The sequence below is a fragment of the Anabas testudineus genome, chromosome 4 (assembly GCF_900324465.2).
Source record: "Anabas testudineus chromosome 4, fAnaTes1.2, whole genome shotgun sequence".
NCBI classification, from domain to species: domain Eukaryota; kingdom Metazoa; phylum Chordata; class Actinopteri; order Anabantiformes; family Anabantidae; genus Anabas; species Anabas testudineus.
The window spans coordinates 7,761,389-7,785,099 of NC_046613.1; the positions used below are offsets into that span (position 1 = coordinate 7,761,389).

A 23,711-nucleotide genomic window follows, 5' to 3' on the forward strand; every position below is an offset into this window, starting at 1 on the left:
GTGGCCAGTCTATTTGCTTTTGCTTTTTTTTCCCACAACAATTTCCCATACTTTAGATTATAATTATTTTCTTCTCTTTATCATAAAAGTTCTTGTGCAATTTATTTGTCTCTCTAAGTATATTTTGTTAGTTGTTATAGTTTCTATTAATATATTTATAAATATTAATTAATTTCAAACTTAAACTTGATCTTTCTTATCTTTTTACAAAATATGTATTTTATTCTCCTGTCAACAGCCAACTCATTTCTATGGAGCAACAAGTCCAATCAGCAGATCACTGTTTGCCTCTGTTCGTTGTTCTACTGAGACACTGTTTTAACTACTTTTCCCACAGGAAAACCTATTTTAATATTTTATTCTACTGGTACCTGCCCCCAGTAGAGGAGTGCCTGGAAAGTGTAGAAAACCTTCCAGGGGTCAGTAATGTTAATGATTTTGTCCACTAGAGTAGTTGGAGTCTCGGATTTGAGCCACTTCCTCTCAGCACTCCTGAGCATGGTGCAATGTTCATGGATCTGGTCAGTGAGGGCAGACCTGGAAGACAGAGGACAGAGACTATCCAGACACGTTGAAGGTGTAGTGTAGAATCTTTCACTGGATGTGTCTGTGTCAAGGCAGAGAAGCATGTCAAACTCATCACAGTAGTGACCCAGGGGGCCCGGTGGTCAATAGATCAATCAAACTGTAAATGGTGAAGTAATCCTGATGGCGTGATCCTCTGGTAACGAGAGACTGTTGAGGGGTGCTGTGGGGAAAACTTTCAGGTGTCACTGATGAGCAGTCCAACTTCACCTCACTGTCCTGAAGGGCTTAATTAGTGGAGAGTGAAGCTGGGGTGGCCGTGATCTGTGGAGTGATCCAGGTTTCTTTAAGTGCCAGTAACTGAACAGCTGACTGTGTAGCAAAAACAGAAATTAAGTTAATGACGAAGAAGAACAGTGATTTACTGAAAACACATCATGGAGTCGCAAATATGGAAGTAGGGTGTGCTGAGATGTAAACAGGAAAACCAAAACAAGACAAGATAAGAGAAGCAAATCTAGCAAAGATAAACACCATCTGTTCACCACTGCTGCTGTTTGGAGACTCTGCTCAGCTCCATCTCCTCCACTTTCCTATTCTGATTCCTACAACCTTTTCATCCACCAACTCCTGTTATAAGGTTTAAGTAGGTGAAGGACCCAAGAAGAGGCTGGACACTAAAGAAACATTTACTGAGTTTAAGTGGAAGTGTGGAGATGATGTTGCTGGAGTCTCAACATCAGGACCTCTCAGCCAGTTGATGAAGTATGGACGGGCGAGTATGAAGGTCTAAGTTTCCCCAGGATCCAGAACAGCTCAGTGAGTAAAACAGCTTCTGTTCATGTAAATGAATGGGAGTGAATAGTAGAGGTCTGACTCAGAGGAGCCAGTGGAGGAGTGAAGACCCAGAAGACAGAGGACATTACTGAGAGGTGAGAACAAAATGGCGGATGGAACCAGAACACAAAATGGCGGCCTGGACCGGAACACAAAATGGCGGCGGGAACCGGCCATCTTAAAGCACAGAAATCAGTCCAGAGATTCAAACCCAGTTCTATAGAATTCACAGTTCAAAAACACATCAGAGGTCCAGAGGCAGAGAGACCGTGAGATAAAAGGGGGAATCAGAGGCAGAATCGGGTCTAGAAACAGTCAGAGGTCCAGAAACAAACTGAATCTGACATACCTCTGTTGACTAGGGTTAGGCAGAGGTAGGTTTGAGCCGGAAAAATCACACACGGTCAAAAACGAGGATGGAGAGTTACTTCAGAGAAGAGACAGCAGACAATCTGGTCAGGTGAGAATGAGAGAGGTGCTGCTGCTTCTACAGGGGGAGGCAGGTGAAGGCAGCAGGCAGATAGCGACTGTCAGGTAGAGGAAATAAGACACGGACCAAACCGGAAGTGAAACGATATTTCAAAATGAAACAGGAAGTGAGGGCCACTTGTGATCTTGGTGGAAAAACTTCCCTTCAAAGTGTGAATGTCAGGAGTTCACTGGTTCACTAGTGGTTAGTGCGTGAACCAGAAAAGATCAGCATCCCTGCTGCAAGTCTGTTTGGATCCATTATTTCATGTCATACCCTCTCTCTTCTTTGTTTCCTGTCTGCCTCTCTACTGTCAAGCTATCTAATAAAGGCTAAAACGATCAAAAGAAAGTATGAATGCCTATAACTATTCCACTACTTTCATGTTTTTTTGGAGAAGGCTTTGCCCTAAAAGTGCTATTATAGTCATCATATGTACACACTTCTGCTGATCAGAATTGTAACCACTTGTACAAAGTTAATTATTAAATTATGTCCACTTCATACTGCCACAGGCTCATTCTATAATTTGTGGTACATTTCATATCAACCAGAAAGTGAGTGAATTAGTATATTATTTTGTTTGTTACACTAGATGTTTCTGTAAGAGACCACCTTGATGTGCTAAATTAATTTATTGCCAAGCTTAAACAATTTATTATCCTACATTATTATCATACATTTGTTGTCATGCAATTAAGACGATGAGATCAAGTGAAAAGATTAAAAACATTAGAACAACGCTGTGAACGAATTCTTTTGTTCTAGCAGTATTATTACTGTTTTCACAGCAGGTCTTTACTGTATAAACTGTGTACAGTATATTACTGTAGATATTCTGTTTTAAAAAGTATTATTACTGTATTTATAACAGGTCCTTACTGTATAAACTGTGTACAATATATTACTCTAGATATTCTGTTTTTAAAGTATTATTACTGTATTTATAACAGGTTCATACTGTATAAACTGTGTACAGTATATTACTGTAGATATTCTGTTTTTAAAGTATTATTATTGTATTTATAACAGGTTCATACTGTATAAACCGTGTACAGCATATTACCTACTGTAGATATTCTGTTTTTAAAGTATTATTACTGTATTTATAACAGGTTCATACTGTATAAACTGTGTACAGTATATTGCTGTAGATATTCTGTTTTTAAAGTATTATTACTGTATTTATAACAGGTTCATACTGTATAAACTGTGTACAGTATATTGCTGTAGATATTCTGTTTTTAAAGTATTATTACTGTATTTATAACAGGTTCATACTGTATAAACTGTGTACAGTATATTGCTGTAGATATTCTGTTTTTAAAGTATTATTACTGTATTTATAACAGGTTCATACTGTATAAACCGTGTACAGTATATTACTGTAGGAATTCTGTTTTTAAAGTATTATTATTGTATTTATAACAGGTTCATACTGTATAAACTGTGTACAGTATATTACTGTAGATATTCTGTTTTTAAAGTATTATTACTGTATTTATAACAGGTTCATACTGTATAAACTGTGTACAGTATATTGCTGTAGATATTCTGTTTTTAAAGTATTATTACTGTATTTATAACAGGTTCATACTGTATAAACTGTGTACAGTATATTGCTGTAGATATTCTGTTTTTAAAGTATTATTACTGTATTTATAACAGGTTCATACTGTATAAACTGTGTACAGTATATTGCTGTAGATATTCTGTTTTTAAAGTATTATTACTGTATTTATAACAGGTTCATACTGTATAAACTGTGTACAGTATATTACTGTAGATATTCTGTTTTAAAAGTATTATTATTGTATTTATAACAGGTTCATACTGTATAAACCGTGTACAGTATATTACCTACTGTAGATATTCTGTTTTTAAAGTATTATTACTGTATTTATAACAGGTTCATACTGTATAAACCGTGTACAGTATATTACTGTAGATATTCTGTTTTTAAAGTATTATTATTGTATTTATAACAGGTTCATACTGTATAAACTGTGTACAGTATATTACTGTAGATATTCTGTTTTTAAAGTATTATTACTGTATTTATAACAGGTTCATACTGTATAAACTGTGTACAGTATATTGCTGTAGATATTCTGTTTTTAAAGTATTATTACTGTATTTATAACAGGTTCATACTGTATAAACTGTGTACAGTATATTGCTGTAGATATTCTGTTTTAAAGTATTATTATTGTATTTATAACAGGTTCATACTGTATAAACCGTGTACAGTATATTACTGTAGATATTCTGTTTTTAAAGTATTATTACTGTATTTATAACAGGTTCATACTGTATAAACTGTGTACAGTATATTGCTGTAGATATTCTGTTTTAAAGTATTATTATTGTATTTATAACAGGTTCATACTGTATAAACCGTGTACAGTATATTACTGTAGATATTCTGTTTTTAAAGTATTATTACTGTATTTATAACAGGTTCATACTGTATAAACCGTGTACAGTATATTACTGTAGATATTCTGTTTTTAAAGTATTATTACTGTATTTATAACAGGTTCATTCTGTATAAACTGTGTACAGTATATTACTGTAGATATTCTGTTTTTAAAGTATTATTACTGTATTTATAACAGGTTCATACTGTATAAACCGTGTACAGTATATTACTGTAGATATTCTGTTTTTAAAGTATTATTATTGTATTTATAACAGGTTCATACTGTATAAACTGTGTACAGTATATTACTGTAGATATTCTGTTTTTAAAGATTTATTATTGTATTTATAACAGGTTCATACTGTATAAACCGTGTACAGTATATTACCTACTGTAGATATTCTGTTTTTAAAGTATTATTACTGTATTTATAACAGGTTCATACTGTATAAACTGTGTACAGTATATTACTGTAGATATTCTCTTTTTAAAGATTTATTATTGTATTTATAACAGGTTCATACTGTATAAACTGTGTACAGCATATTACTGTAGATATTCTGTTTTTAAAGTATTATTACTGTATTTATAACAGGTTCATACTGTATAAACTGTGTACAGCATATTACTGTAGATATTCTGTTTTTAAAGTATTATTACTGTATTTATAACAGGTTCATTCTGTATAAATCGTGTACAGTATATTACTGTAGATATTCTGTTTTTAAAGTATTATTATTGTATTTATAACAGGTTCATACTGTATAAACTGTGTACAGTATATTACTGTAGATATTCTGTTTTCAAAGTATTATTATTGTATTTATAACAGGTTCATACTGTATAAACTGTGTACAGTATATTACTGTAGATATTCTGTTTTTAAAGTATTATTATTGTATTTATAACAGGTTCATACTGTATAAACTGTGTACAGCATATTACTGTAGATATTCTGTTTTTAAAGTATTATTACTGTATTTATAACAGGTTCATTCTGGGAAAATATGACTGTAAACATAAAAACATTAAAAGTATCCAACAAACCTCCATCTTAAATAAAAGACTCTCCTTCATTTAAGAGCTTAATTTTGGTTTAAGGTAAGTTGTAACACTAGATCTCTGAAATGTTCCTTGTAATTTCTAAATAAAAAGTGTTTGTTAAAGTTAGTGAGATGTTTTTCCCACTTAAAACAAATATAGTTGATCAGTTTTTCTGGATCAATGCTGAGTCAACCTGCGTCTCTGTGGTGGAACAATCTGCTGCTCCTGTTGTTGTTGTAGCTAAATATCTGGTGAGTATTTAATGTTAATGTTTGTCATCACAAATAGAAGTAAAATAATGTTAAAGTTAGTGTAGAAGAACAGACACCGATTATAACGATCTGTAAATTAAGTTACCTAGCTAACGCTAGCTAATGCTAGGATAGCACGGCTGTCAGTCAGTTTGAAGCTAACTTTGTATTATTAGCTTAAATATAAATACGTGACTTGTAGATTTGATTGTAAAACATAAGTATTTCTCCAGATGTAGCGCTTCACATCGTCAGTCTGTGTCGTATTAATTGGTAACTTTTACCCCTGCTAACTGCTGCTAATTAGTGTCACAGGATAATGTGTGTAGGAGTCGCTCAGGTTAAACTTAGCATCCTGTGGATGAACCCCTTCTGTCTGTTGTACTGACCAAACACAAAAACTCAGTCTTTAAGCCTGAGTGTGATCAGAATACACAACAGCTCTCTTTTCAAAGGTACTTAAATAGTGTGTATTAGGGAATTTTGGATTAGGTTTACCTCAGTTATTGATTTGTATTTTATATATTTTTGCAGGACAGACATTTTCTCCCTGCCCCCCTCCCCAGTGATGCCTCCACCCTCACATTTTTAATTCTGCCATCAATTGTTCAGTAAGAAGAATCAGTCTATTGTAGTTATACAGTAGTATACAGTGTAGAGTAGCACTGTAAAATAAATTACACTTATATTTCAATAGAAGAACTGTACTTCATTATACAGTAAACCAAAAATAACAGTATAGTACTGCAGGTTAGCCTGGTAAACAAGAACAGCACAGTACTGTAATGTACCCTATATTATGCTAAAATCTACAGTACTCATTAGTAGAGAGCACATTTTGTGGCATTCATTTTTATACCAGTGTCTGTCAAAGTCCTACACCAGCACATCTAATTCTACTTCTTGAGGTACTGATTAGTTGATCACCTGAATCCTGTTGCATTTATTGCAGAAGCAGTGGTTTACAGTGACGCATCAGCAACGTCAACAACTGGTGGAGAGCAGCCAAAACACACGAAAGCAGTGACAGCAAATCAGAGTTATTCAATCAAACACTGATTTGTGAATGTTCTTCAGTGGAAACATGATCATCACTTTGTTTAGAGGTGAATAGATTTCTTTTAATTTGTTAATATGGAGTTTTCTTTGAATTATTCAAATTCTGCCAACACTGTGACACGTTTGTTATTTTAATGTGTTGTCATTTCTTTCAAATGTATTTTCTAAATAATAGTTTTATTCAGAATTTAGGAGAAATATTGTGAGCAGTTCACAAAACGTAAAAAAAAGCTGTGCATGCAGCAATAAAAGATAAAACCTGAGAAACAGATTGTTTTGCAGTGGTCTCCTTTATTATTTCTGAGCTGTGTTTATTCTTCCAGGTTTGTTCAGGTAACAGTTCTTGATTAGACCGTCTCTGAACGTCACACATGGAGTTCCTGCAGCTTTTGTGGGAATAAAAGTGTCCTTTAAATCTGAAACTAAGACTATGTTCTAGTATGATTCAAGTCATGGTAAAATGCTTTCTATAAAATGTAACTTTTAAAGATGATGGTGAATCAGTGACTAGACCTCAGTCAGAAACAGTGTTACAACGATGATGATCATTTGCAGACGAACAGCGCCATCTAGTGTCCCAGTGTGTCTCCTGTGTTTCCTGCAGACACACCGAGCAGCATCAGGTGCTGGATCGAGCTGGATGACGTCTCTGTGCTGAAGGTTCTGTGGTTGCTGCTTCGTCTCCATCAACATTTAAACACAAACAAACTCCGGAAACACGGTGAGAACATTTGTCCCAGTTTGGACACTTTTCACTCGACGATTTGTTGAAAAAGACGAAGCTCCATCGACCACTTTTTGTAGCCTGACCTCGACTGACGACCCACTGACAGGGATCACAGCAGTCTGAGCATGGAAGATGTAAGATTAGATGGTTCACATCCAGGTGCTTTTACTGTGTATTTTAGCCAAAGTCAACGATCAGGTCCCTTAAATCAAAGTGTGTGGGAACATTAGTGCAAGTTGACGAGTTTCTAAAGATCCACAAGTAGTGAACCAGGTTTGAGCAGAGCTGCTGAGTCCTTAGACAAGAAAGCTGGAGATAAAGAGCCATTTGGTTTGAAACAGATAAGACACTTCTAAATAAATAGTAGCTACACAGTAGGTGTTGGTTTGAACCAGCTTGAAATAAGAAATAAGACCAGTGAGCAGTGGGATTTGAACAATGAGACCTGTAAATGGAGTCAATTGGTTTTATAGGAACCAGTGAAACTGTTGGTATTTGACTAAAAAATCCCATTAGACAGGACAGACATGAACTCCTATGTAAACATGTGACGTCGGTGTGGAGATTAGAAAGACATTAAAAAAATGAATGCTCCATTTTCCACATATTGTCAATTCTGTGTGTATTTCTGGGGTCGTACCATTGGACGTGTTCACCTGTGCACGTGTCCTGTTTGAACAGTGTCAAATCAAAAAGGAAGTCTCACTGAGGTTTCTGTGTCTCTGGTTCACCAGAGCTTCACTTGGACAGCTGTCCTCACAGCAGACCCGAACCGGCCCGGCAGCCCGAGACTGATCCTGAGGAAGGTCCCAGCACCAGTCCCCTGCAGCAGCACCTTCCCAGGCTCCACATCCAGGTCTCCCACTCACATCCTTCCTCCCTCTTGAACTCCCCCTCTAACTCTCCTTCCACCTCTGATTATTTGTCATGCTTTTCCTCCGGCTTGTCTCTGAATTCCTCTTTGTCCTCCAGGTTTTCCCCTGATTCGTCCAGTAGCTGGTCCCCAGGTTCCTCTCCTGCTCCCTGCTCCTCCTCCTCCTCCTCCTCCTCCTCCTCCTCCTCTTGTGGCTCCAGTCCCGGCTCCTCCTCTGATTGTTCTTCCTCTTCCTCCGGCTCTGCTGCCTCCTCTTCCACTAACTTGTCTTGTAGTCCTTCCAGATTGTCCCCTAACTCTTTGTCAAGCTCTCCTCCTAGGCAGCCCTGTGCAGCTCCGGAGGACGACCGCTGGACTTGTGAGGTGCTCGAGGACCAGAACAAGATTGTCCTTAGAAGACTGCCGTCAGCGAGGTCTCCTGAACCCCGTGAGGTTTGTGTTGCACGCTCCGGTCCTTCATTCATCTCACATATTCTGTACATATACTGAGTTCTCTCTATTGATGTTGTTGTGTATTTATGTTTGCTTGGATCTTTCCTGGCTGTGGTTTCCTTTTTTCTGTCTGTGTTGAGAACAACTGTAATGAGGCAAAACAATTTCCCTCTGGGATTAATCAAGTTTTTTGAATCTTGAATCTTCCTCAGAGACCCCCCGAGCCTCCTGTGATGACAGCTGGCCCCAAGCCGAAGTGGGTGAGGAACATCCAGGCTGTTCTCAGGGAGAGGAACCGGCGGCGTGGTGTCAGAGGAGGTAAGAGAGCTGCTAGAGCTCCACAAGGTGAACCTCCGAGAAAACGAGCTTTTAATAATTAGTTTCACCTCTAATGTCAGTTTCTTTGAATTGATCTGCTGTGATTTTGTCTGATTTAATGTGATCTAACTTTCTTTGAATGGATTTAATATGTGCTGTTAATTTGATTTGATTTGTGGTGCCTTCATCTAATCGGGTCAGATTTTTGATTTTGTCTGATCTGAACTCAGATTTGATTTAATGTGTGAGTTTTATTGGAATCAGCTTTATTTGATTTTACCCACTTGATGATGACAGTAGTTGTAGTGTTCCAGGCTCCTCTGCTCACTAGCAGTGGAAACAAGGGGTGTGGTAACAGAACAGAAACAAGGTAAGTAGAATGAAACGTCCACATGTAGCTCATCACGGTCAAACCTGGGAGAGGCTCATTCGATGCAGATGCTGTATGAAAAGGTGAGTTTGAAAGCTGCTGTATGTTTGTACTTGGATAGATACAGTAAAGATCAGGTACCACTGGATATGCTCCAATTTCCTGCTCCTTAAACAACACATTGAATGAGTGAAGGTCAAGATGAGCAGTGAGACATTTTGGACAGGTCTTTGCTGGGTTGTTGTGTTTGTCTTGTTTCCCACAGTGCTTACTTTGGACGACTCCAGGACCAAGAGGAGCCCAACAGGAGAATAAGGAGAGAACAGACGAGGAGGAACGATATGAAGACCAGACACACCGGGAGGGAACATATGAGGAAAACACCTGATGACTCCAGGAATTAGGAAACATGCTAAGAGGAGAAAAGAGACGAGAAGATTTGTCTTTACGGTCGACATGGACCAAATGATTATGATGTCATTCAGCAGGAGAAGCCAGAGCCTGGACGAGCCAACATGTGTGAATCTCTGATTGTCAACACCTCCAGGGAGATGATATCTTACAGAGACTTTCCTGCTCCACCTGCCAACAACATGCTCCAGTCTGAGCTGCTGCAGTACCTGCACCTCTACTCTCAGACCTTCAAACTGCTGCAGCACATCCACTGTGAGGTTGGTGGCCTTACATGATCATAGAGCTACCATGTCATCTATATGTGAAATGCGTTGCAGGATATTCAGTGCACTATGTGTGTGTTTCTCAGACTACTGTGGTCAGTGTGAGGCAGACACCAGATTTTGATCAGAGGGAGACTGGTGTTTCTGATGCAGTGATAGTTTGTAGTGGACACTTGAACCCAGCCTCACGTGCTCCTGAGAGACTTCCCAGGTACCAGGACACAAGCTCACAGGCTGTACACTCTAATCAGGCTTTATCTGCAGCTGCTGCACTTTATCTCTGTTTGTCTGGCAGCTGTTTCCACAGCTGGAAACACTGAGGGTCTGCAGGGGAAGAAGGACACGAGTGTTACCATCTCTGTGCTGACCTGATGATCTAGAAGCTCTTCCCCTCATGGATCAACAGGGTGTTGGAGAAGATGCTAAACAAAAGATTTGACCACACACCATATGTCCTGAAGCCAAACCATGGGTAACAAAACCCCTTTATTTGATTTTACTTTGTGGAAGTGACAACAGAACAAATGAGACTTTTTCAGGCTTCTTTTATGTGAGTTCTGGTAAATGTTCTGATAATTGTTGTATTATAAACACAGTTTTTGTTCCTCTCTGTTAGATTTGCCTGCTCAGAGCACAGTCCTCTCCAGGTGGACTAGGTCACTGACTGACAGACAGCTACTAACCCTGCAAAACACAGGCCTGATCCCAAGAGAGAGAGCTGAAATCCACCAGGAACTGAGGAGGCAGAGGTGTGGAGCAGGAGAGATGGTCGTCTGTGCTGAACCAGGACCAGATCGGGACATGGCTGAAGGAAGCGTTTTCAGCTGGTGAGGATGAAAAGGACAACAAGGTCCTGCTACCATGGGTCTTCTTGGTCTCCATCACTTCCAGCAACTCAAGCGACCTGGAAAACCTCCCACTGATCTGCCTGATTGAAGGCACCTGTCAATTCACTGCTGCTGTTGCTTGTATTACTGTGCTGCTGTGACATGTGAATTTCCCCTTTGAGGGATCAATAAATGCTTTTCTTATCTTATCCTGAGGTTTTATTGCTCTGTTTTATCCCATAAATATTCAAATCTTTTAATATAGGTTATTATTTAAAATGTTCTCATATTGTTATATGTTTGAAGTAGTTTTTATAACAGCATCAGTTAAGGACAAGGTAAACTAAAGTGAATAATTCCTCCAGCTAAACAAAACTGGAATAATAAATACAGCACAGAAATAAAAAAGGAGACCTTCGCAAAACAATCAGTTTCTCAGGTTTTATCCTTTATAGATGTTTGTAATATGAGTAGAAACTATTACTGAGTTAATTTGTATTAGACATCTTGGTAAAAGAAAAATGTACAAAATCAGAATCAAAATCAAAATGTGTCTCATTATATGTCATCAATAAAGGACATGGTGGGTTATTTGGTGAGAGTCTCCCTCTTGTTGGTTCCACTGTGTGTTGTATGTTAGCAGCAGTGAAACAGCAGTAACAGAGTCTGAACACAAGTTATCTTGTTATATAGACAGTGACGCACTTCAGATGTTCACCTCTGTTTGGATCACTGACATGCATCTTAACACCAAGTGTAAGACGAGTGTTGACACAGCTACCACCTGTCTCCAACTACGGTTACAGTTTGTTACATAAACAGCATCTGTTCACCAGTGAACCAGCTGTCTCTTAGGAAATGTTGATCCTGTCCACCATGTGAGCTGCACCCTGCAGTGATGAGAAGACCTGATTCTTACACAGAAGCATAGCAATAACCACACTTCCTCCAAACGTGAGAAGCCAAGAGGAAAAGAAAACCGACGACCTGGTCACTGGTTCTGGTGCAGCTCTGGTTCTGAAAGGCTGAGCAACCCGCTCCCACTGAGTGAGGATAGCGTGTCTGGCACCAGCCCACTGTCCAGGCCCGGTGAGACGATACTGATACGGAGTGCAGGGACCAAAGACGACCTCCTTCCAGAGCACGGGATCTCTCAGAAGTAGTTTCAGGAAGTTTGGTCGAACTCCTATCTGTTAGTAGAAGTCTGTCATGATTGTGGATTTGAAAAACTTATTGTGACACATTTTCTATAGAAAGTTGAACTGAACTGACCTCCTGAGCCAGGAAATCCAGGTATGGGATATAATCTACCTGGAGAGCAGCCACTCGTGGACTGAAAAGGCTGAGAAAAGACAGTTGAATCACAATCATTTCATTTTTAACAACACTTTTATTTTGAGTTGAATTTCAGTTTTCCACAAGTAGGATCAGATTAATCTGCTTAGGTCATCTAAATGTACCTTTTCATGTTCATCTTCTTTTTTGACTCAATGACCGCCAACATTTTCTTCTGAGATGGAAGACGACAAGAACCTTGAAGATACAGTCGCAAGGAAAAGTATATGAACCTTTTTGAATTTCATGGTTTTCTGCATTAATCACAATAAAGTGTGATTTGATCCTCATCTAAGTCAAGAGTATTAATAAATATAAGGTGCCAAAAGTAATAACTTAATAATAAACTTAATAAAAATTCTGATCTTTCGTGTCTTTATTGAGAACAACCACAAAAACCTCATAGTGATACGGTGGTATGTGAACTCTTGGAATTAATAACAAGTTGAATTCAACTTCGGCCTTCTGTAGCTGTAGATCAGACCTGCACATCGTTCAGGAGACAATTGTGTGTCTTTACCCCAAATGTAGAGCTGTGTGTTCATTCCAGAAAGTTCAATATAGTTTTATCAGTCCACAAAACATTTTTCCAATACTGCTGTGGAGTGTCTTTTTAGTAAGCAGCAGCTTCCTTCATGGTGTCCTGTCATAGACACCCTACTTGTACAATGTTTTACCTACTGTAGACTCATGAACACAGATGTTAGTCAGTTCCAATTATCCCTTCAAATCTTTGACTGTCTCTCTGGGTTGTTTATTTACCTCATTAATGAGTGTTTGTCGCGTTCTTGTGGTCATTTTGATTGGCCGCCCCCTTCTTGGTAGAGTAGTCACAGTCCCAAAGTGGCTCCATTTGTAGATTGCTTTGTACTTCGTAACCATTTCCAGCATTATGTAAATCATTCATTCTTGATTGTAGATTCTCTGAAAACTCAGACTTAGTGAGGCATAGCTCGCATAAATATATTTTTCTTGTGCAAACTTAACAAGTTTGAGTGTTATCGAGTTATTGAGTATTGTTGTCTAGTCCACACTCTCAAAATACTGTTCTTCCAGGTTTGGTAATAACTGACTCCAAGTAGCTTTTTGGATGTCATTATTTCAAGGGGCCAAATCAGAGCCCAGACCTCAACCCAATTAAAATGCTATGGAATGACTTGAAGAGAGCCACGCATGAAACGTCAAAGAATATGACGGAGCTAAAGCAGTTCTGCAGGATGAAAGGGCTAAAATTCCTCCTGAACAATGTGCAGGTCTGATCCACAGCTACAGGAAGCTACTGGGTGAGGTTATTGGGGGAAGGGGGGATGGGGTCACCCAGTTCTCAATAAAGACACGAAAGATTAGAATTTTTAAAATTATTATTTAAGGCACATTATATTTATTAATACTCTTGACATAGATGAAGATCAGATCACATTTTATGACAAACTAATGCAGAAAACCATGAAATTCCAAAAGGTTCACATCCTTTACTTGGCAACATCTTGCTTATAAAAATAATGTGTGCTGTATGTTATGTGTAAAGATGTTTGAAGGTGTTTACCTGAAAAGACCTTAACAGTCCACCGAGCCTGCATTTCCACCAAGGGCATAGCTGGTCCCTTTGCATATACATTACCTATAATAGCTAATGTATGGAATTGAAGAGAGGAAGGAAACAGTCCCCTAAAAAAAATCAAATCAAACCTGTGAGGCAAAACTTTAAAATTATATTTTAATATAGGTGTATAATGTAGAGTTTCAGTCTTCTGTCTTTACATAATACAAGTTATCATCTGTAGCTATACAGTTCTCTATACGTCATATACGTACTTGTACAACATCAGCTCTCCATGAGGCCCATGAGACAAAATTGTGGTCAGGAATGGGAAGTGTTCTTTATAACCTGTACCGAAGACCACAACATCAATGTCCTCCTCCAAGGTGTCGTCTTCAAATAAAACTCCAGAGTCCTTGAAACCTTTCAGATTGGGCTTCATTACTATTGCTCCTTGAAGGATTTGACCAGGAAGGTTATCATTGATCACAAGCCTTCTTTCCAAAGCTCTGGGAAAAGAACAAAAGTTGGTTTACAATGCTGACAAATGTGCTTAGCTGACCAGCCTATCTAGACCTATAATCTGATTTATCCAGAGTCCAAATGGCTGTTTGTCCTAGATATAACGAAATTCCTTCCACGTTTTTTTATTTATATCCACAACAAATCCCAGTGGCTTGGTATCATGACGCAGACAGCAGAAGACTTCAACACAGGGTTGAAATAAGTCACCTGTGTGAGGGCTTCAGTCCATACAGTCTGTGGTCATATTTTTGGTTCAGTGATCTCTCTATTGCCCAGTTGAGCAGAGTCTTGGGAAGAAGCTGCATAAGGATGTTGTTGAACCTGGTGATGGCTGTTATGTCCAGGGGAAGACCACGGCTGGACATCTTGCCAAACACCCAGGCCCCTTGACGTGTGCTGAGAAATGTCTGTCAGAGGGAATAAGAACACATTGGGCTGCATGTTCTGTCACTGACATTCAGAAAATACTGTATGTACTGTATATACTGTAGATTGAAGCGCAGAACTGTGACAAACATCTTGCGAGATGTTTCACAACAGAAATCAGTTTCTGCATGATGAAAAAACTAAGCTGAGACTTACTGACACCGAGTGTGTTGTTTTATAGCTTTTAATCATACAATACACAGGGTAGTAGAATAAAGTCAGCATGAAAATAAAAGTCATTGCACATCACTGGAGACAAAGATCTTCTACTCTCTTACCTTCTGTGCAGATCTGCTAATCTCTACAGCAATATCTGCTGCAGAACTGCCAATGCCAACCACCACAACTCTCTTTCCTTTGCAGGCATCTGCATCTTTATATTCCCAGCTATGAAAACACCTGCCAGTGAACGTCTCATATCCTAAAGAAATACAGATGGTTCGGCACCTCAGAGGAAAACAACAGAATGTGCTGATGGAAAAGAAATGCTGGAAATGTTTCAAGTGGTTGTTCACCAACCTGGAAAGTCTGACAGGGGTAAGTCTGGGTGGGTGAAGTGTCCTGAACAAACCAGAACAGCATCAAAGATGTGTCTTTCTTCCTTTCCATCTCTGTTTGTGGTGACTACATCCCACTGACCCGTCACAGAAAAATCTGGTCTTTGCGTAACACTCTTCACTGTGGTCTGTAGCATGCGCACACACGCACACACACACACACACACACACACACACACGAAAAAAAACAAGAAAAGATGAACTTTGACTCATTATCATATGTTGACACAACCTGCGACAGTGACTCTCTCTGTAAATGGAGCAACCTGAAAGTTGATGTATCTGAGCAGATCAAAGTGATGTGCGTAGAGCCTGAGGTACTGCAGAACTTTAGAGTGGTGCATGTAGTTTGGATAGTCAGCTGGCATGGGGAAGTCACTGAAACACATGATCTCTTTGGAGGTGTTGGTCACCAGGGAACGATAGATGCTGGATCGCTCTGGTTCAGGTGACTCCTGCGGACACAGTGATAAACAGGACAGTGCTGATAAAAACACACCTGATGAGGACATTTCCCTACTGTTCTATTCAACGTGTTCGTTAACCACCTTTGTACACGAGCTACGACATGTTGAATAGACGGGATTGATATTTGAGACTGTGTCCTCACTCACCTTAAATTGCCAAAGGCCACCAATGTCAGTGCTGCTTTCAAAGCAGACCGGCTCCAGGCCCTCATCAACGCAGGTCTTAACACAGGCCAGACCAGAAGTGCCTGCACCCACCACTGCCACACGTCGAACCATTGCTGAACACTGGGTGGAAAGGGGACAAAGTCAATTTGAAAACGTGTCATGTCTGGAGCTCTGTGAGGCTGCTAAATACTAACATCAGCATATTCAACATATTTCCCATGTGCACTGTCCTTGCAATGTTCTTCAAACCTTCGTGTGTTTGCTTTGGTCTCTCGGTTCAGTTTCTTTGTCACACTGAAAAATCCAGGTGAACTCAAACGAGTCACGTCAAATCACGCGAGAACTCCCTCTACGCTCATTGGTCGGATGTGTCCGCAGCGGGAACAGAAAAGGTAAATACAGGAAGTTGGTGAAGTGTTGTTGACACTGTATGTTTGTGTGACAGTGGGGAGGTGATTTCACAATGGAGGTTAACACAGGTGGATCATCCCGTTGATTTTTTATTTTTTTTTTTTACTTTACTTCGCCTGCATATTCATCAAACCTGGTGTCTGTGACTTCACCTCCTCACGTTTCCACGTTTGTCCTCGATTAAACAAACAGCATGTTTTTAGTGGACAAACGAACAAATAGAAATCTACACACTACCCAAAGTCCTCAAATCATGCGATTCATCGCGTTTGGTCCCGTTTCGGTTCGGTACGGTTTCTCACCAGAGTTTATTAGATGATGCGGATCGAGACCAGCTCTTGTTGGGGTGTCGGTGCGGTTGTTTTGGTGCGATTACCGTGTTCACACCGGACAAAACGAACCACACCAATTAGCTTGTGTAAGTGCAATTTTGTTTGGATCTGAATCCTGAATTGTTTCCATTGTAAGAAAGGTAGACAACCTCCTAAGCAAGCAGACATGACATTAGAAGTCTGTGATTATTATAAGCAAGCAATCCAAAGAGTTGGGTGAAGGAGGGTAAAACTGAGCCAGGGAACAGTGAGAGAGCACACAGTGTGACACATCTGTATTAGTTTATAATCCACCCCTGTGCTGCTGAATAATGTTTTATGTGAAGTTCATGATGCAAATTGATGTTAACAAAATTTCACAAATATTTAATTCATTTAAGTTTAATATGTCTAAATTAAAAAATGTGATTTAATGTGCAGTAAATTCATTTGTTACAGCCAATTTGTCATTGTTAAGGAACATTAAGACATAAAGTGTTGTGTCTCATGAGAATGTACTGGAGAGTTAAAGGGAGAGACATAAGAACGATCTCTCCCATGGATTGCAGGTGAGCAGATGAAGAGAAAGGCAGAGAAAAGCTAAAGCAATAAACACCCGTTTCAAAGTGCTGTCCTGTGTCTGAGTTGTCGTGAACAGAGATTCCCTCTTCATAAAAAACACAGCATGGCATCATAACACTTTTTCTCAGAATCAAACTTGAAGCATGCACCAATAAAAAAACTGTAAACTCGCCACTTTCACAGCAAAGAGTAGAACACAACTATTTTCATCAAAGCTTTGTTTTACATGTATGTAGGTTCTTGAGCACTGCAAGGGTCACTCAGCTTATGATGTAAATATCATTAACCATTTTACAACTCATAAGAATATTGTTGAAAGTTTTTATGTCTACAACCTCATTTTAGAAACGGGATCATCTGCAATCAATAAATAGCAGGAAATAGTTTGTTGTTGAAGTCTGAAAGGCGTCAGATCTCACCTTGTCTATTAAGCGGATTGGAAGTCCTGTGGAGCTGTGAACACCCTGTTCGCTCAAATGAACTACTGAACTACTTGTTCTCACCTTATCACTTAAAGAGCATTACGGAGAGGCACTTTGACCCTGTTCACTGTTTTGTTATCCTTTCCCAGGCATATTAAATCATTGGGAAGAACAAACAACGCATCATTTGTTCACAACCATACTTTGTTGATTCATTAACTCCCCACAAAGTCCAGCCTGACTGCAGGAGGAATGGATGCTACAAATTTTAAATTGCAGACAACATAGTTTATAATTAATTAAACAATACTACTTGTTTTATCATTTTCTTTTATTTTTTACACAGCAGGTACCAGGTAGACCTGTGCTTCAAGTTAGCATTTTATATTCCTAACAGATCTCAGAGTTGTCTAAACGATACCAAGAATACCAAGAAGGGTAATGTAGAGAAATGATGATGCCAGTATCTTAATTGTAACTGTGTTACCAGCACATTCGTGTAAAACTGGTTACAGAGCTGTAATGTGAACAAACACAAGTCAAATATCAGTAAATGTAAAGCGAGGAGATAGAACCTTTCTGTGTTAAAAGCTCATGCTTCCCAAATGATCTAGAAACACTAAATATAGACAGAGGCAGAAAATGAAACGTTGGACTTGTGCTTCAGCACGAGCAGCAGTTCAGACTGTTTGTAGACGAAGCTTGGACAGAAAGGTGGGGATGGTGGCTGGGTCGCGAACATGAATGTAGTACAGGGCACCTCCTCCAGCCATGAGTGTCAGACTCAGCTTAATCAGGCGACCGGTGCTTGAAGGCTGTTGTACATCAAGCTGGAGAAGACAGGAAAAGATCATGTTCATGTTCATCTTAGTCACACTTTACACCTGCTTCAGCTAATTTGACAACTGTATTGTATATTTAACATGTACGAATAGATTTTTAAAATTCAGACCTGTCTGGTTTTTAGGGGCTGGTACATGCGATCAAACTGGGTAAAGATTGCTTTGCGGGCTCCCTCCCATTTCCCTGGTCCCATTAAACGATACTGGTAGGCTGTGACAGGTCCCCAAAAAACCCTCTGAAACAGTGGGAAGTCTGTGAAAAAGAGCCACAGGAGACTTGGCCCCACTCCAATGTCCTTAGCTAAGCTGTCCATGTATTCAACAAAGTCCACCTGAATTGGTGTCAACTTTGACACAATGTAGCTGTAGAAAGGGCAGATCAGAAACAAAGCATTTTAATATGGACGAATGGAGTCCTGATTTACTACGTTATGTAAAATCAACGCATATATGTGGGTGATGAAATGAATACTGGAAGCTTTACTTTTTCTCAGTGTCTTTTGTGTCCTTCTCAACGGCCTTAATCATAGCCTGGTTTGATGGCAGCTTTTTATGTCCTGCAGAGCAAAACACAAACAGGGAGAAAAATGCAGACTTTCAGTTACGAGGTAGGATTGTTTATCAGTCCTCATTTAGAAGGTCTTCATCGTGCGCAGAGGGTTTACAGCCACTGTATTTTCCTCACCTTTGAAGACACGTGCGACCCACCGGGCCTGCATTTCAGCCTGAGGCATGATGGCTCCATCAGAATGGATAAAACCCACAATAGCCAGAGTGGGATGCTCCAGATTTGGGGGCAAGACGTGTTTGTACAGACCTACACGGGGCCCAGACTTGTAAATTGCATTCTTTTGCAAGTAAGGAAAATCATAGTTGTACCCTGTGGCAAAAACAATCATGTCCACCTGTAACAAAGAGGAAGAGAAAAAGAAAATTCTGAATTGATATTAAATTACTGAAAGGTAAGTGTGTAGTACATAGGCATTGATTTACGTTTTCAACAATGCTGCCATCATCAAAAACCACACTGGAGCCTCGGATCTCCTTCAAGTTTGGTTTGACGATGACCCCACCAGACAGAATCTTGAAAGGCAGGTCATCGTTGATCACTGGGATCTGACTGAAGAACCTGATGTAGTGATGGACAGCAGAGGGCAACAGAGACAATGCTCTTATTTTTGATTTGAAGATTACTGTACATTGGAGACTGCACATGCGCCATTGTTTTATGAGACTGAACAAATGCTGCTATACACTGCTGCTTAAATTCAGTTCACCAGGTAATCTGAAGGAATAATAATATGACGTGAGACTGCATTACAATATTAACAATACTTTTAAGAGAGAAGCACCAATATCCTACCTGTGTTTAGGTTTGAGGCCATACATGGCGTGATCATACATGGAGTTCAGTTTTTTCTCACCAAGCCAGTTGAGAAATCTCATTGGCAGCAGCTTGAACATGATGTGGACAAAGCGTGTGTTGAATCTGTCCACTGGCAGGCCGTTGTCAGAAACCTGGCGGATGACCCAAGCACCACTACGAGTGCTCAGATACACCTACAGAAAGAGCAAGAAAAACAGACGAGTGAGACTTTTATTACTTTGATATTGACATAGAAATTATAAGTTCACTATTAATGTTTTCACATTCTGCTCCTTGTTTCTTCTTGGACTCTCCTTTGTTTGTAATTCAAGGCATGTGCCTATAATACAAGGTTCCCTAAGGATCGATTTCAGGGCCACTGCTTTTTAAATATATTTTCACTGTCTGCTGAATCCTCAGGAGACATGTCTCCACATTCTTTGTATCCTATGATTGTTTTTACAGCTCTACCAGGATAAAACTGCAATTTTAATTTTAATTACAGGTTCACAGACTCAAAGTGAGAAATTGTTCACGTTCAAGTTGAATTCTATCGAATAGCCCAGAAACCTGAGGCCTTCAGTAAAATCAGGTAGTTTAGGCTTTACATTAAAAATGTTTTTCAAGCACTTCATTGTCTTAGAAACTGCTTAAAAGGTGCAATTCAATCAAAGTTTGACTGATTGACTTCCCAACCTGCTCTGCCACTCTGCTTCCCTCCACAGCGATATCGCCTCCTGAATTACCAATACCGATGACCACTACTCTTTTTCCGTACATGTCTTCGGGGCCCTTGTAGTCCCAGCTGTGGAAGTATTTTCCTTCAAATGTCTCGATACCTGAAAAAGCAGAATGATATTTATACATTTCCCCAGCTCTGTAGTTTTTCTGTGTGTTATAACAGATGGTGGAGTTATGCATCAAATGCTATTTGCATCACATGTGAAAAAAGCTTATGCATACTATAAAACATGTCTTTACCTGGAAAGTCCTTGAGTGGCAGGTTAGGGTAGTTGAAGTGACCAGAGCAACAGATAACTGCATCAAAGACATGCCTCTCTTCCTGTCCATCTCTGTTCTCAGTCACCACTTCCCACTGACCAGTGCGAGAAAAGTCTGATCTCTGTGTGACACTTTTTACGGAGGTCTGAAATATGAAAGTGATAAACAACAAGTTATTCTATATAAATACTGTTTAAAGATATTGTATAATAATAAATATTGTAAAATATTATATATATAAATATATAAAAACTGTATTGAGCTATTTTATTTTCTGGGTTTTCCTACCTGCAAGCGAATGTGTTGCAGCAGTTTGAAGTGTTCTGCATACATCCTGAAGTATTTCAGGATTTTCGAGTGGTGCATGTAGTTGGGATAATCAGCAGGAATGGGGAAGTCACTGTAGCACATCATCTCCTTCCAGATGTTGATAGTAAGGGAACGATAGATACTAGCCCTGTTTGGCTCTGACACCTCCTGCAGAAATGTACATTTCGAAGATCAGGTGCTAAGAAATTATGTTAACACTGAAAAGGCCTATTTACCAAATGTTATATGAACCACTATTAAATGTGGAACAAATGTTCCCAGACATTTTTCCAGAGAAAAGTCTTGCCTTGAACTTCCATAGTCCGCCGATGTCATCGCTGCTTTCAAAGCAGGTTGGTACCATGCCTTCTTCCAGACAAGCCTTCATGCTGGTCAGACCAGAGGGGCCAGCCCCAATCACTGCTACTTTGTGCACCATGATGGAGCTATAACAGGAAATGGGAAAGTTAGCCAACAAAAAGCTGGATAGAAGGAATAACATTGCATCAATAATTTAAGGACTTTTACAGTATATATGGAAATCAAAGCTTTTACTTTTAACACCATCCGGATCCTTCACTGAATTGTGGATTTTTTTCATGCTTAAAGTCACATCATGGTTAAATCTAAGCTACAAATGGCAGGAATACTACATTGTATTGTGATCAGTATGTGGGTTTTGGGAAAATCTAAACATATTGATGTATGGTGAAGAGGATTATTCTGCAGGAAGAGTTTTCAAAGAGTTTTCATGCTTTGCTGCTGTTTTCTATATTAAAATCAATGGAGTCAAGCAGCATCTGCAGTTACATTTCTAGCTTTCAGAACAATAAGGTACTATATGTCAACTAGGTCTCTGTATACTCATATCGGCATGCAATAAGATTTTAAGATCATACAGGTTATACACTGTGTGGTTATGGCTCCATTTCTATAATTGAACACTATTGTGTACTGAGCAACCCTTAATCTCAGCTTCTGTCATAAAGCTTTGTCACATCCCAGAATCAGAATAAAGACCAAAGGTGCAATAAAAGCATTGAACTGTGGAATGATACTTTAATACTCAACACTTCATTTCTAAAATGAATTATTACATAATTAGGTATTCTATATTCTATTGCAACTGTGCAAAAGCAGTGCAAATGTTTTAATTTAGTGGGTAATATGAATCACCATGTTGCTCTTATTTGGATCTGTACATAACTGTTAGTATTCACCCTCTATCTTTATTGTAGTGCACATGTAGAAGTCAGTGCAAAGCCGACAAATTCTTAATCAGCTGGCTGATTTTGCATCTCCCATGTTAACCATTCATTCATGTATTTGCACATGGCTGATAACATAGTATATGAAATATATATTGAGGATATTTGAAGTCAGACATATTGCACATGCAACATATCTCAGTGTGATATGACTATGAATACTGAGTATCTAGAGTGAAAGAAACATGCTGAGGTATCAGCTTTCTAGCTTACCTTGATCCTTGTGTGTGTTGGCTCTGTGGGTCTGGAAAGAGGGAAGGGAACCATCAGAGCGCAGACTTTTATACTCAGACAGTGTCCAATGGCACACATTCGGCTTTTCCCAACACACATGAGATGAGTGTGTTCCTCACTGCTAGACAATCAACTGGAAAAAAACCCATTGCTTCTTTATGCAGCCTAATTCAGTCTGTGTAATTTGATATTAAATTGGATATTGTGTATACAATGAGGATGTTAATACGCTAAAAAAACACTTCACACACAGCCTATAGCATACCGCATATACTCCACTTTGGGGCGGCGTTCTGATGACGCACTAAAGAACAGTTATCTCCTGCTGTGTGCACTTTTCTCTCTGTGACCTCTTCAACCCCACTGATAATAGACTCACTGCTTTAAACCAAAAGATAAATGAAGTAATGTTTTACTACTCTAGCATATCTTTTGACATACTTTCCAAAAACTTGACAGACTTAGCGTGTTTTTTATTTTTAAGTAATATTATGTCTGTTACAGGGTTGATCAGTGACCACAAGTTACACTGTAATCAGGACGAACGTGGAGCTGTTTCTTTGGCATGTGCGCACAGCTCCACCTGAATAAATGATTGACAGCCTGCTGCTTCCCTGTCTATATGCCTTTAATTTGAACATACAGCACAGATGTGGAAAAGTGGATCTATATCTGTTCCAGGCTGTGCAAAACATTATAGCCCATTATGACAGACATACGAAATCCAGCAGTGCGCTTTAAGAACTAAACTTTAACTACAGTTAACAGTTCTGTTAAGCTATTTGGGGCTCTTACACACAGTAACAATCAGGTATTTAATAGGTGAGTTACTGAATACACATTATAAAATAATCGCTACGTGAAACTTTCCCAATCAGCAAATGTCAGCTGTCACGTTAGTTGTGTTTACTCAGCACCAAAGAGATTAACTTTTGACTTAAGTTCAATTTGTGTCCTCTGGCTCAAATTGCTAATGCTGCAGGATGAAGGGTCTGGATGTGTGGAGTTTTCCTGATCATAGACTAGCAAATAATACACATTAAAACATTTCATTGACACTGTACTATAGACTGAGACCATCATTTGTATCCATGCGTGAACCACAACACGGGTA

The 23,711-nt window shown here is 39.1% G+C and overlaps 3 protein-coding genes across 7 annotated transcripts; 1 reads left to right on the forward strand and 2 right to left on the reverse strand.

The window, feature by feature from the left end:
* Positions 1-5,253: 5,253 nt before the first annotated feature.
* Positions 5,254-11,111, forward strand: LOC113152363 (putative protein TPRXL). 3 transcript variants are annotated; one of them, XR_003297898.1, is made up of 8 exons: positions 5,254-5,354; positions 5,457-5,548; positions 7,212-7,328; positions 8,069-8,640; positions 8,853-9,999; positions 10,092-10,216; positions 10,301-10,477; positions 10,622-11,111. XR_003297898.1 is itself a non-coding variant. In XM_026345571.1 (7 exons), the coding sequence occupies exons 1-4, from the start codon at positions 6,615-6,617 to the stop codon at positions 9,018-9,020; spliced, it is 897 nt and encodes a 298-aa protein (XP_026201356.1). In that variant the 5' UTR covers positions 6,553-6,614; the 3' UTR covers positions 9,021-9,999; positions 10,092-10,216; positions 10,301-10,477; positions 10,622-11,111. The 3 variants fall into 3 exon arrangements, 2 of the variants coding, with proteins under 2 accessions (XP_026201356.1, XP_026201357.1); XM_026345571.1 differs by lacking the exons at positions 5,254-5,354; positions 5,457-5,548 and adding an exon at positions 6,553-6,654; XM_026345572.1 differs by lacking the exons at positions 5,254-5,354; positions 5,457-5,548; positions 7,212-7,328 and adding an exon at positions 7,331-7,468 and having other exon boundaries at positions 8,069-8,190; positions 8,307-8,640.
* A 130-nt stretch (positions 11,112-11,241) lies between these two features.
* On the reverse strand, positions 11,242-17,621 carry LOC113152357 (dimethylaniline monooxygenase [N-oxide-forming] 2-like). Of its 3 annotated transcripts, none has more exons than XM_026345560.1 (11): positions 17,574-17,621; positions 15,830-15,970; positions 15,482-15,670; positions 15,178-15,343; positions 14,937-15,079; positions 14,440-14,639; positions 13,983-14,216; positions 13,714-13,835; positions 12,293-12,365; positions 12,105-12,174; positions 11,242-12,022 (listed from the first exon to the last, which is right to left on the reverse strand). In XM_026345560.1, exons 2-11 carry the CDS (start codon positions 15,959-15,961, stop codon positions 11,684-11,686), a joined length of 1,668 nt encoding a protein of 555 aa, XP_026201345.1. In that variant the 5' UTR covers positions 15,962-15,970; positions 17,574-17,621; the 3' UTR covers positions 11,242-11,683. The 3 variants fall into 3 exon arrangements, with proteins under 3 accessions (XP_026201345.1, XP_026201347.1, XP_026201348.1); XM_026345562.1 differs by lacking the exon at positions 17,574-17,621 and adding an exon at positions 16,100-16,151; XM_026345563.1 differs by lacking the exon at positions 17,574-17,621 and adding an exon at positions 16,045-16,109.
* Positions 17,622-17,906: 285 nt separating this feature from the next.
* Positions 17,907-22,723, reverse strand: LOC113152359 (dimethylaniline monooxygenase [N-oxide-forming] 5-like). The gene is made up of 11 exons (XM_026345567.1): positions 22,577-22,723; positions 21,403-21,541; positions 21,075-21,263; positions 20,766-20,931; positions 20,481-20,623; positions 19,782-19,978; positions 19,412-19,547; positions 19,104-19,323; positions 18,903-18,975; positions 18,529-18,781; positions 17,907-18,406 (listed from the first exon to the last, which is right to left on the reverse strand). Exons 2-11 carry the CDS (start codon positions 21,532-21,534, stop codon positions 18,257-18,259), a joined length of 1,659 nt encoding a protein of 552 aa, XP_026201352.1. The 5' UTR covers positions 21,535-21,541; positions 22,577-22,723; the 3' UTR covers positions 17,907-18,256.
* Between the last annotated feature and the right edge of the window lie 988 nt (positions 22,724-23,711).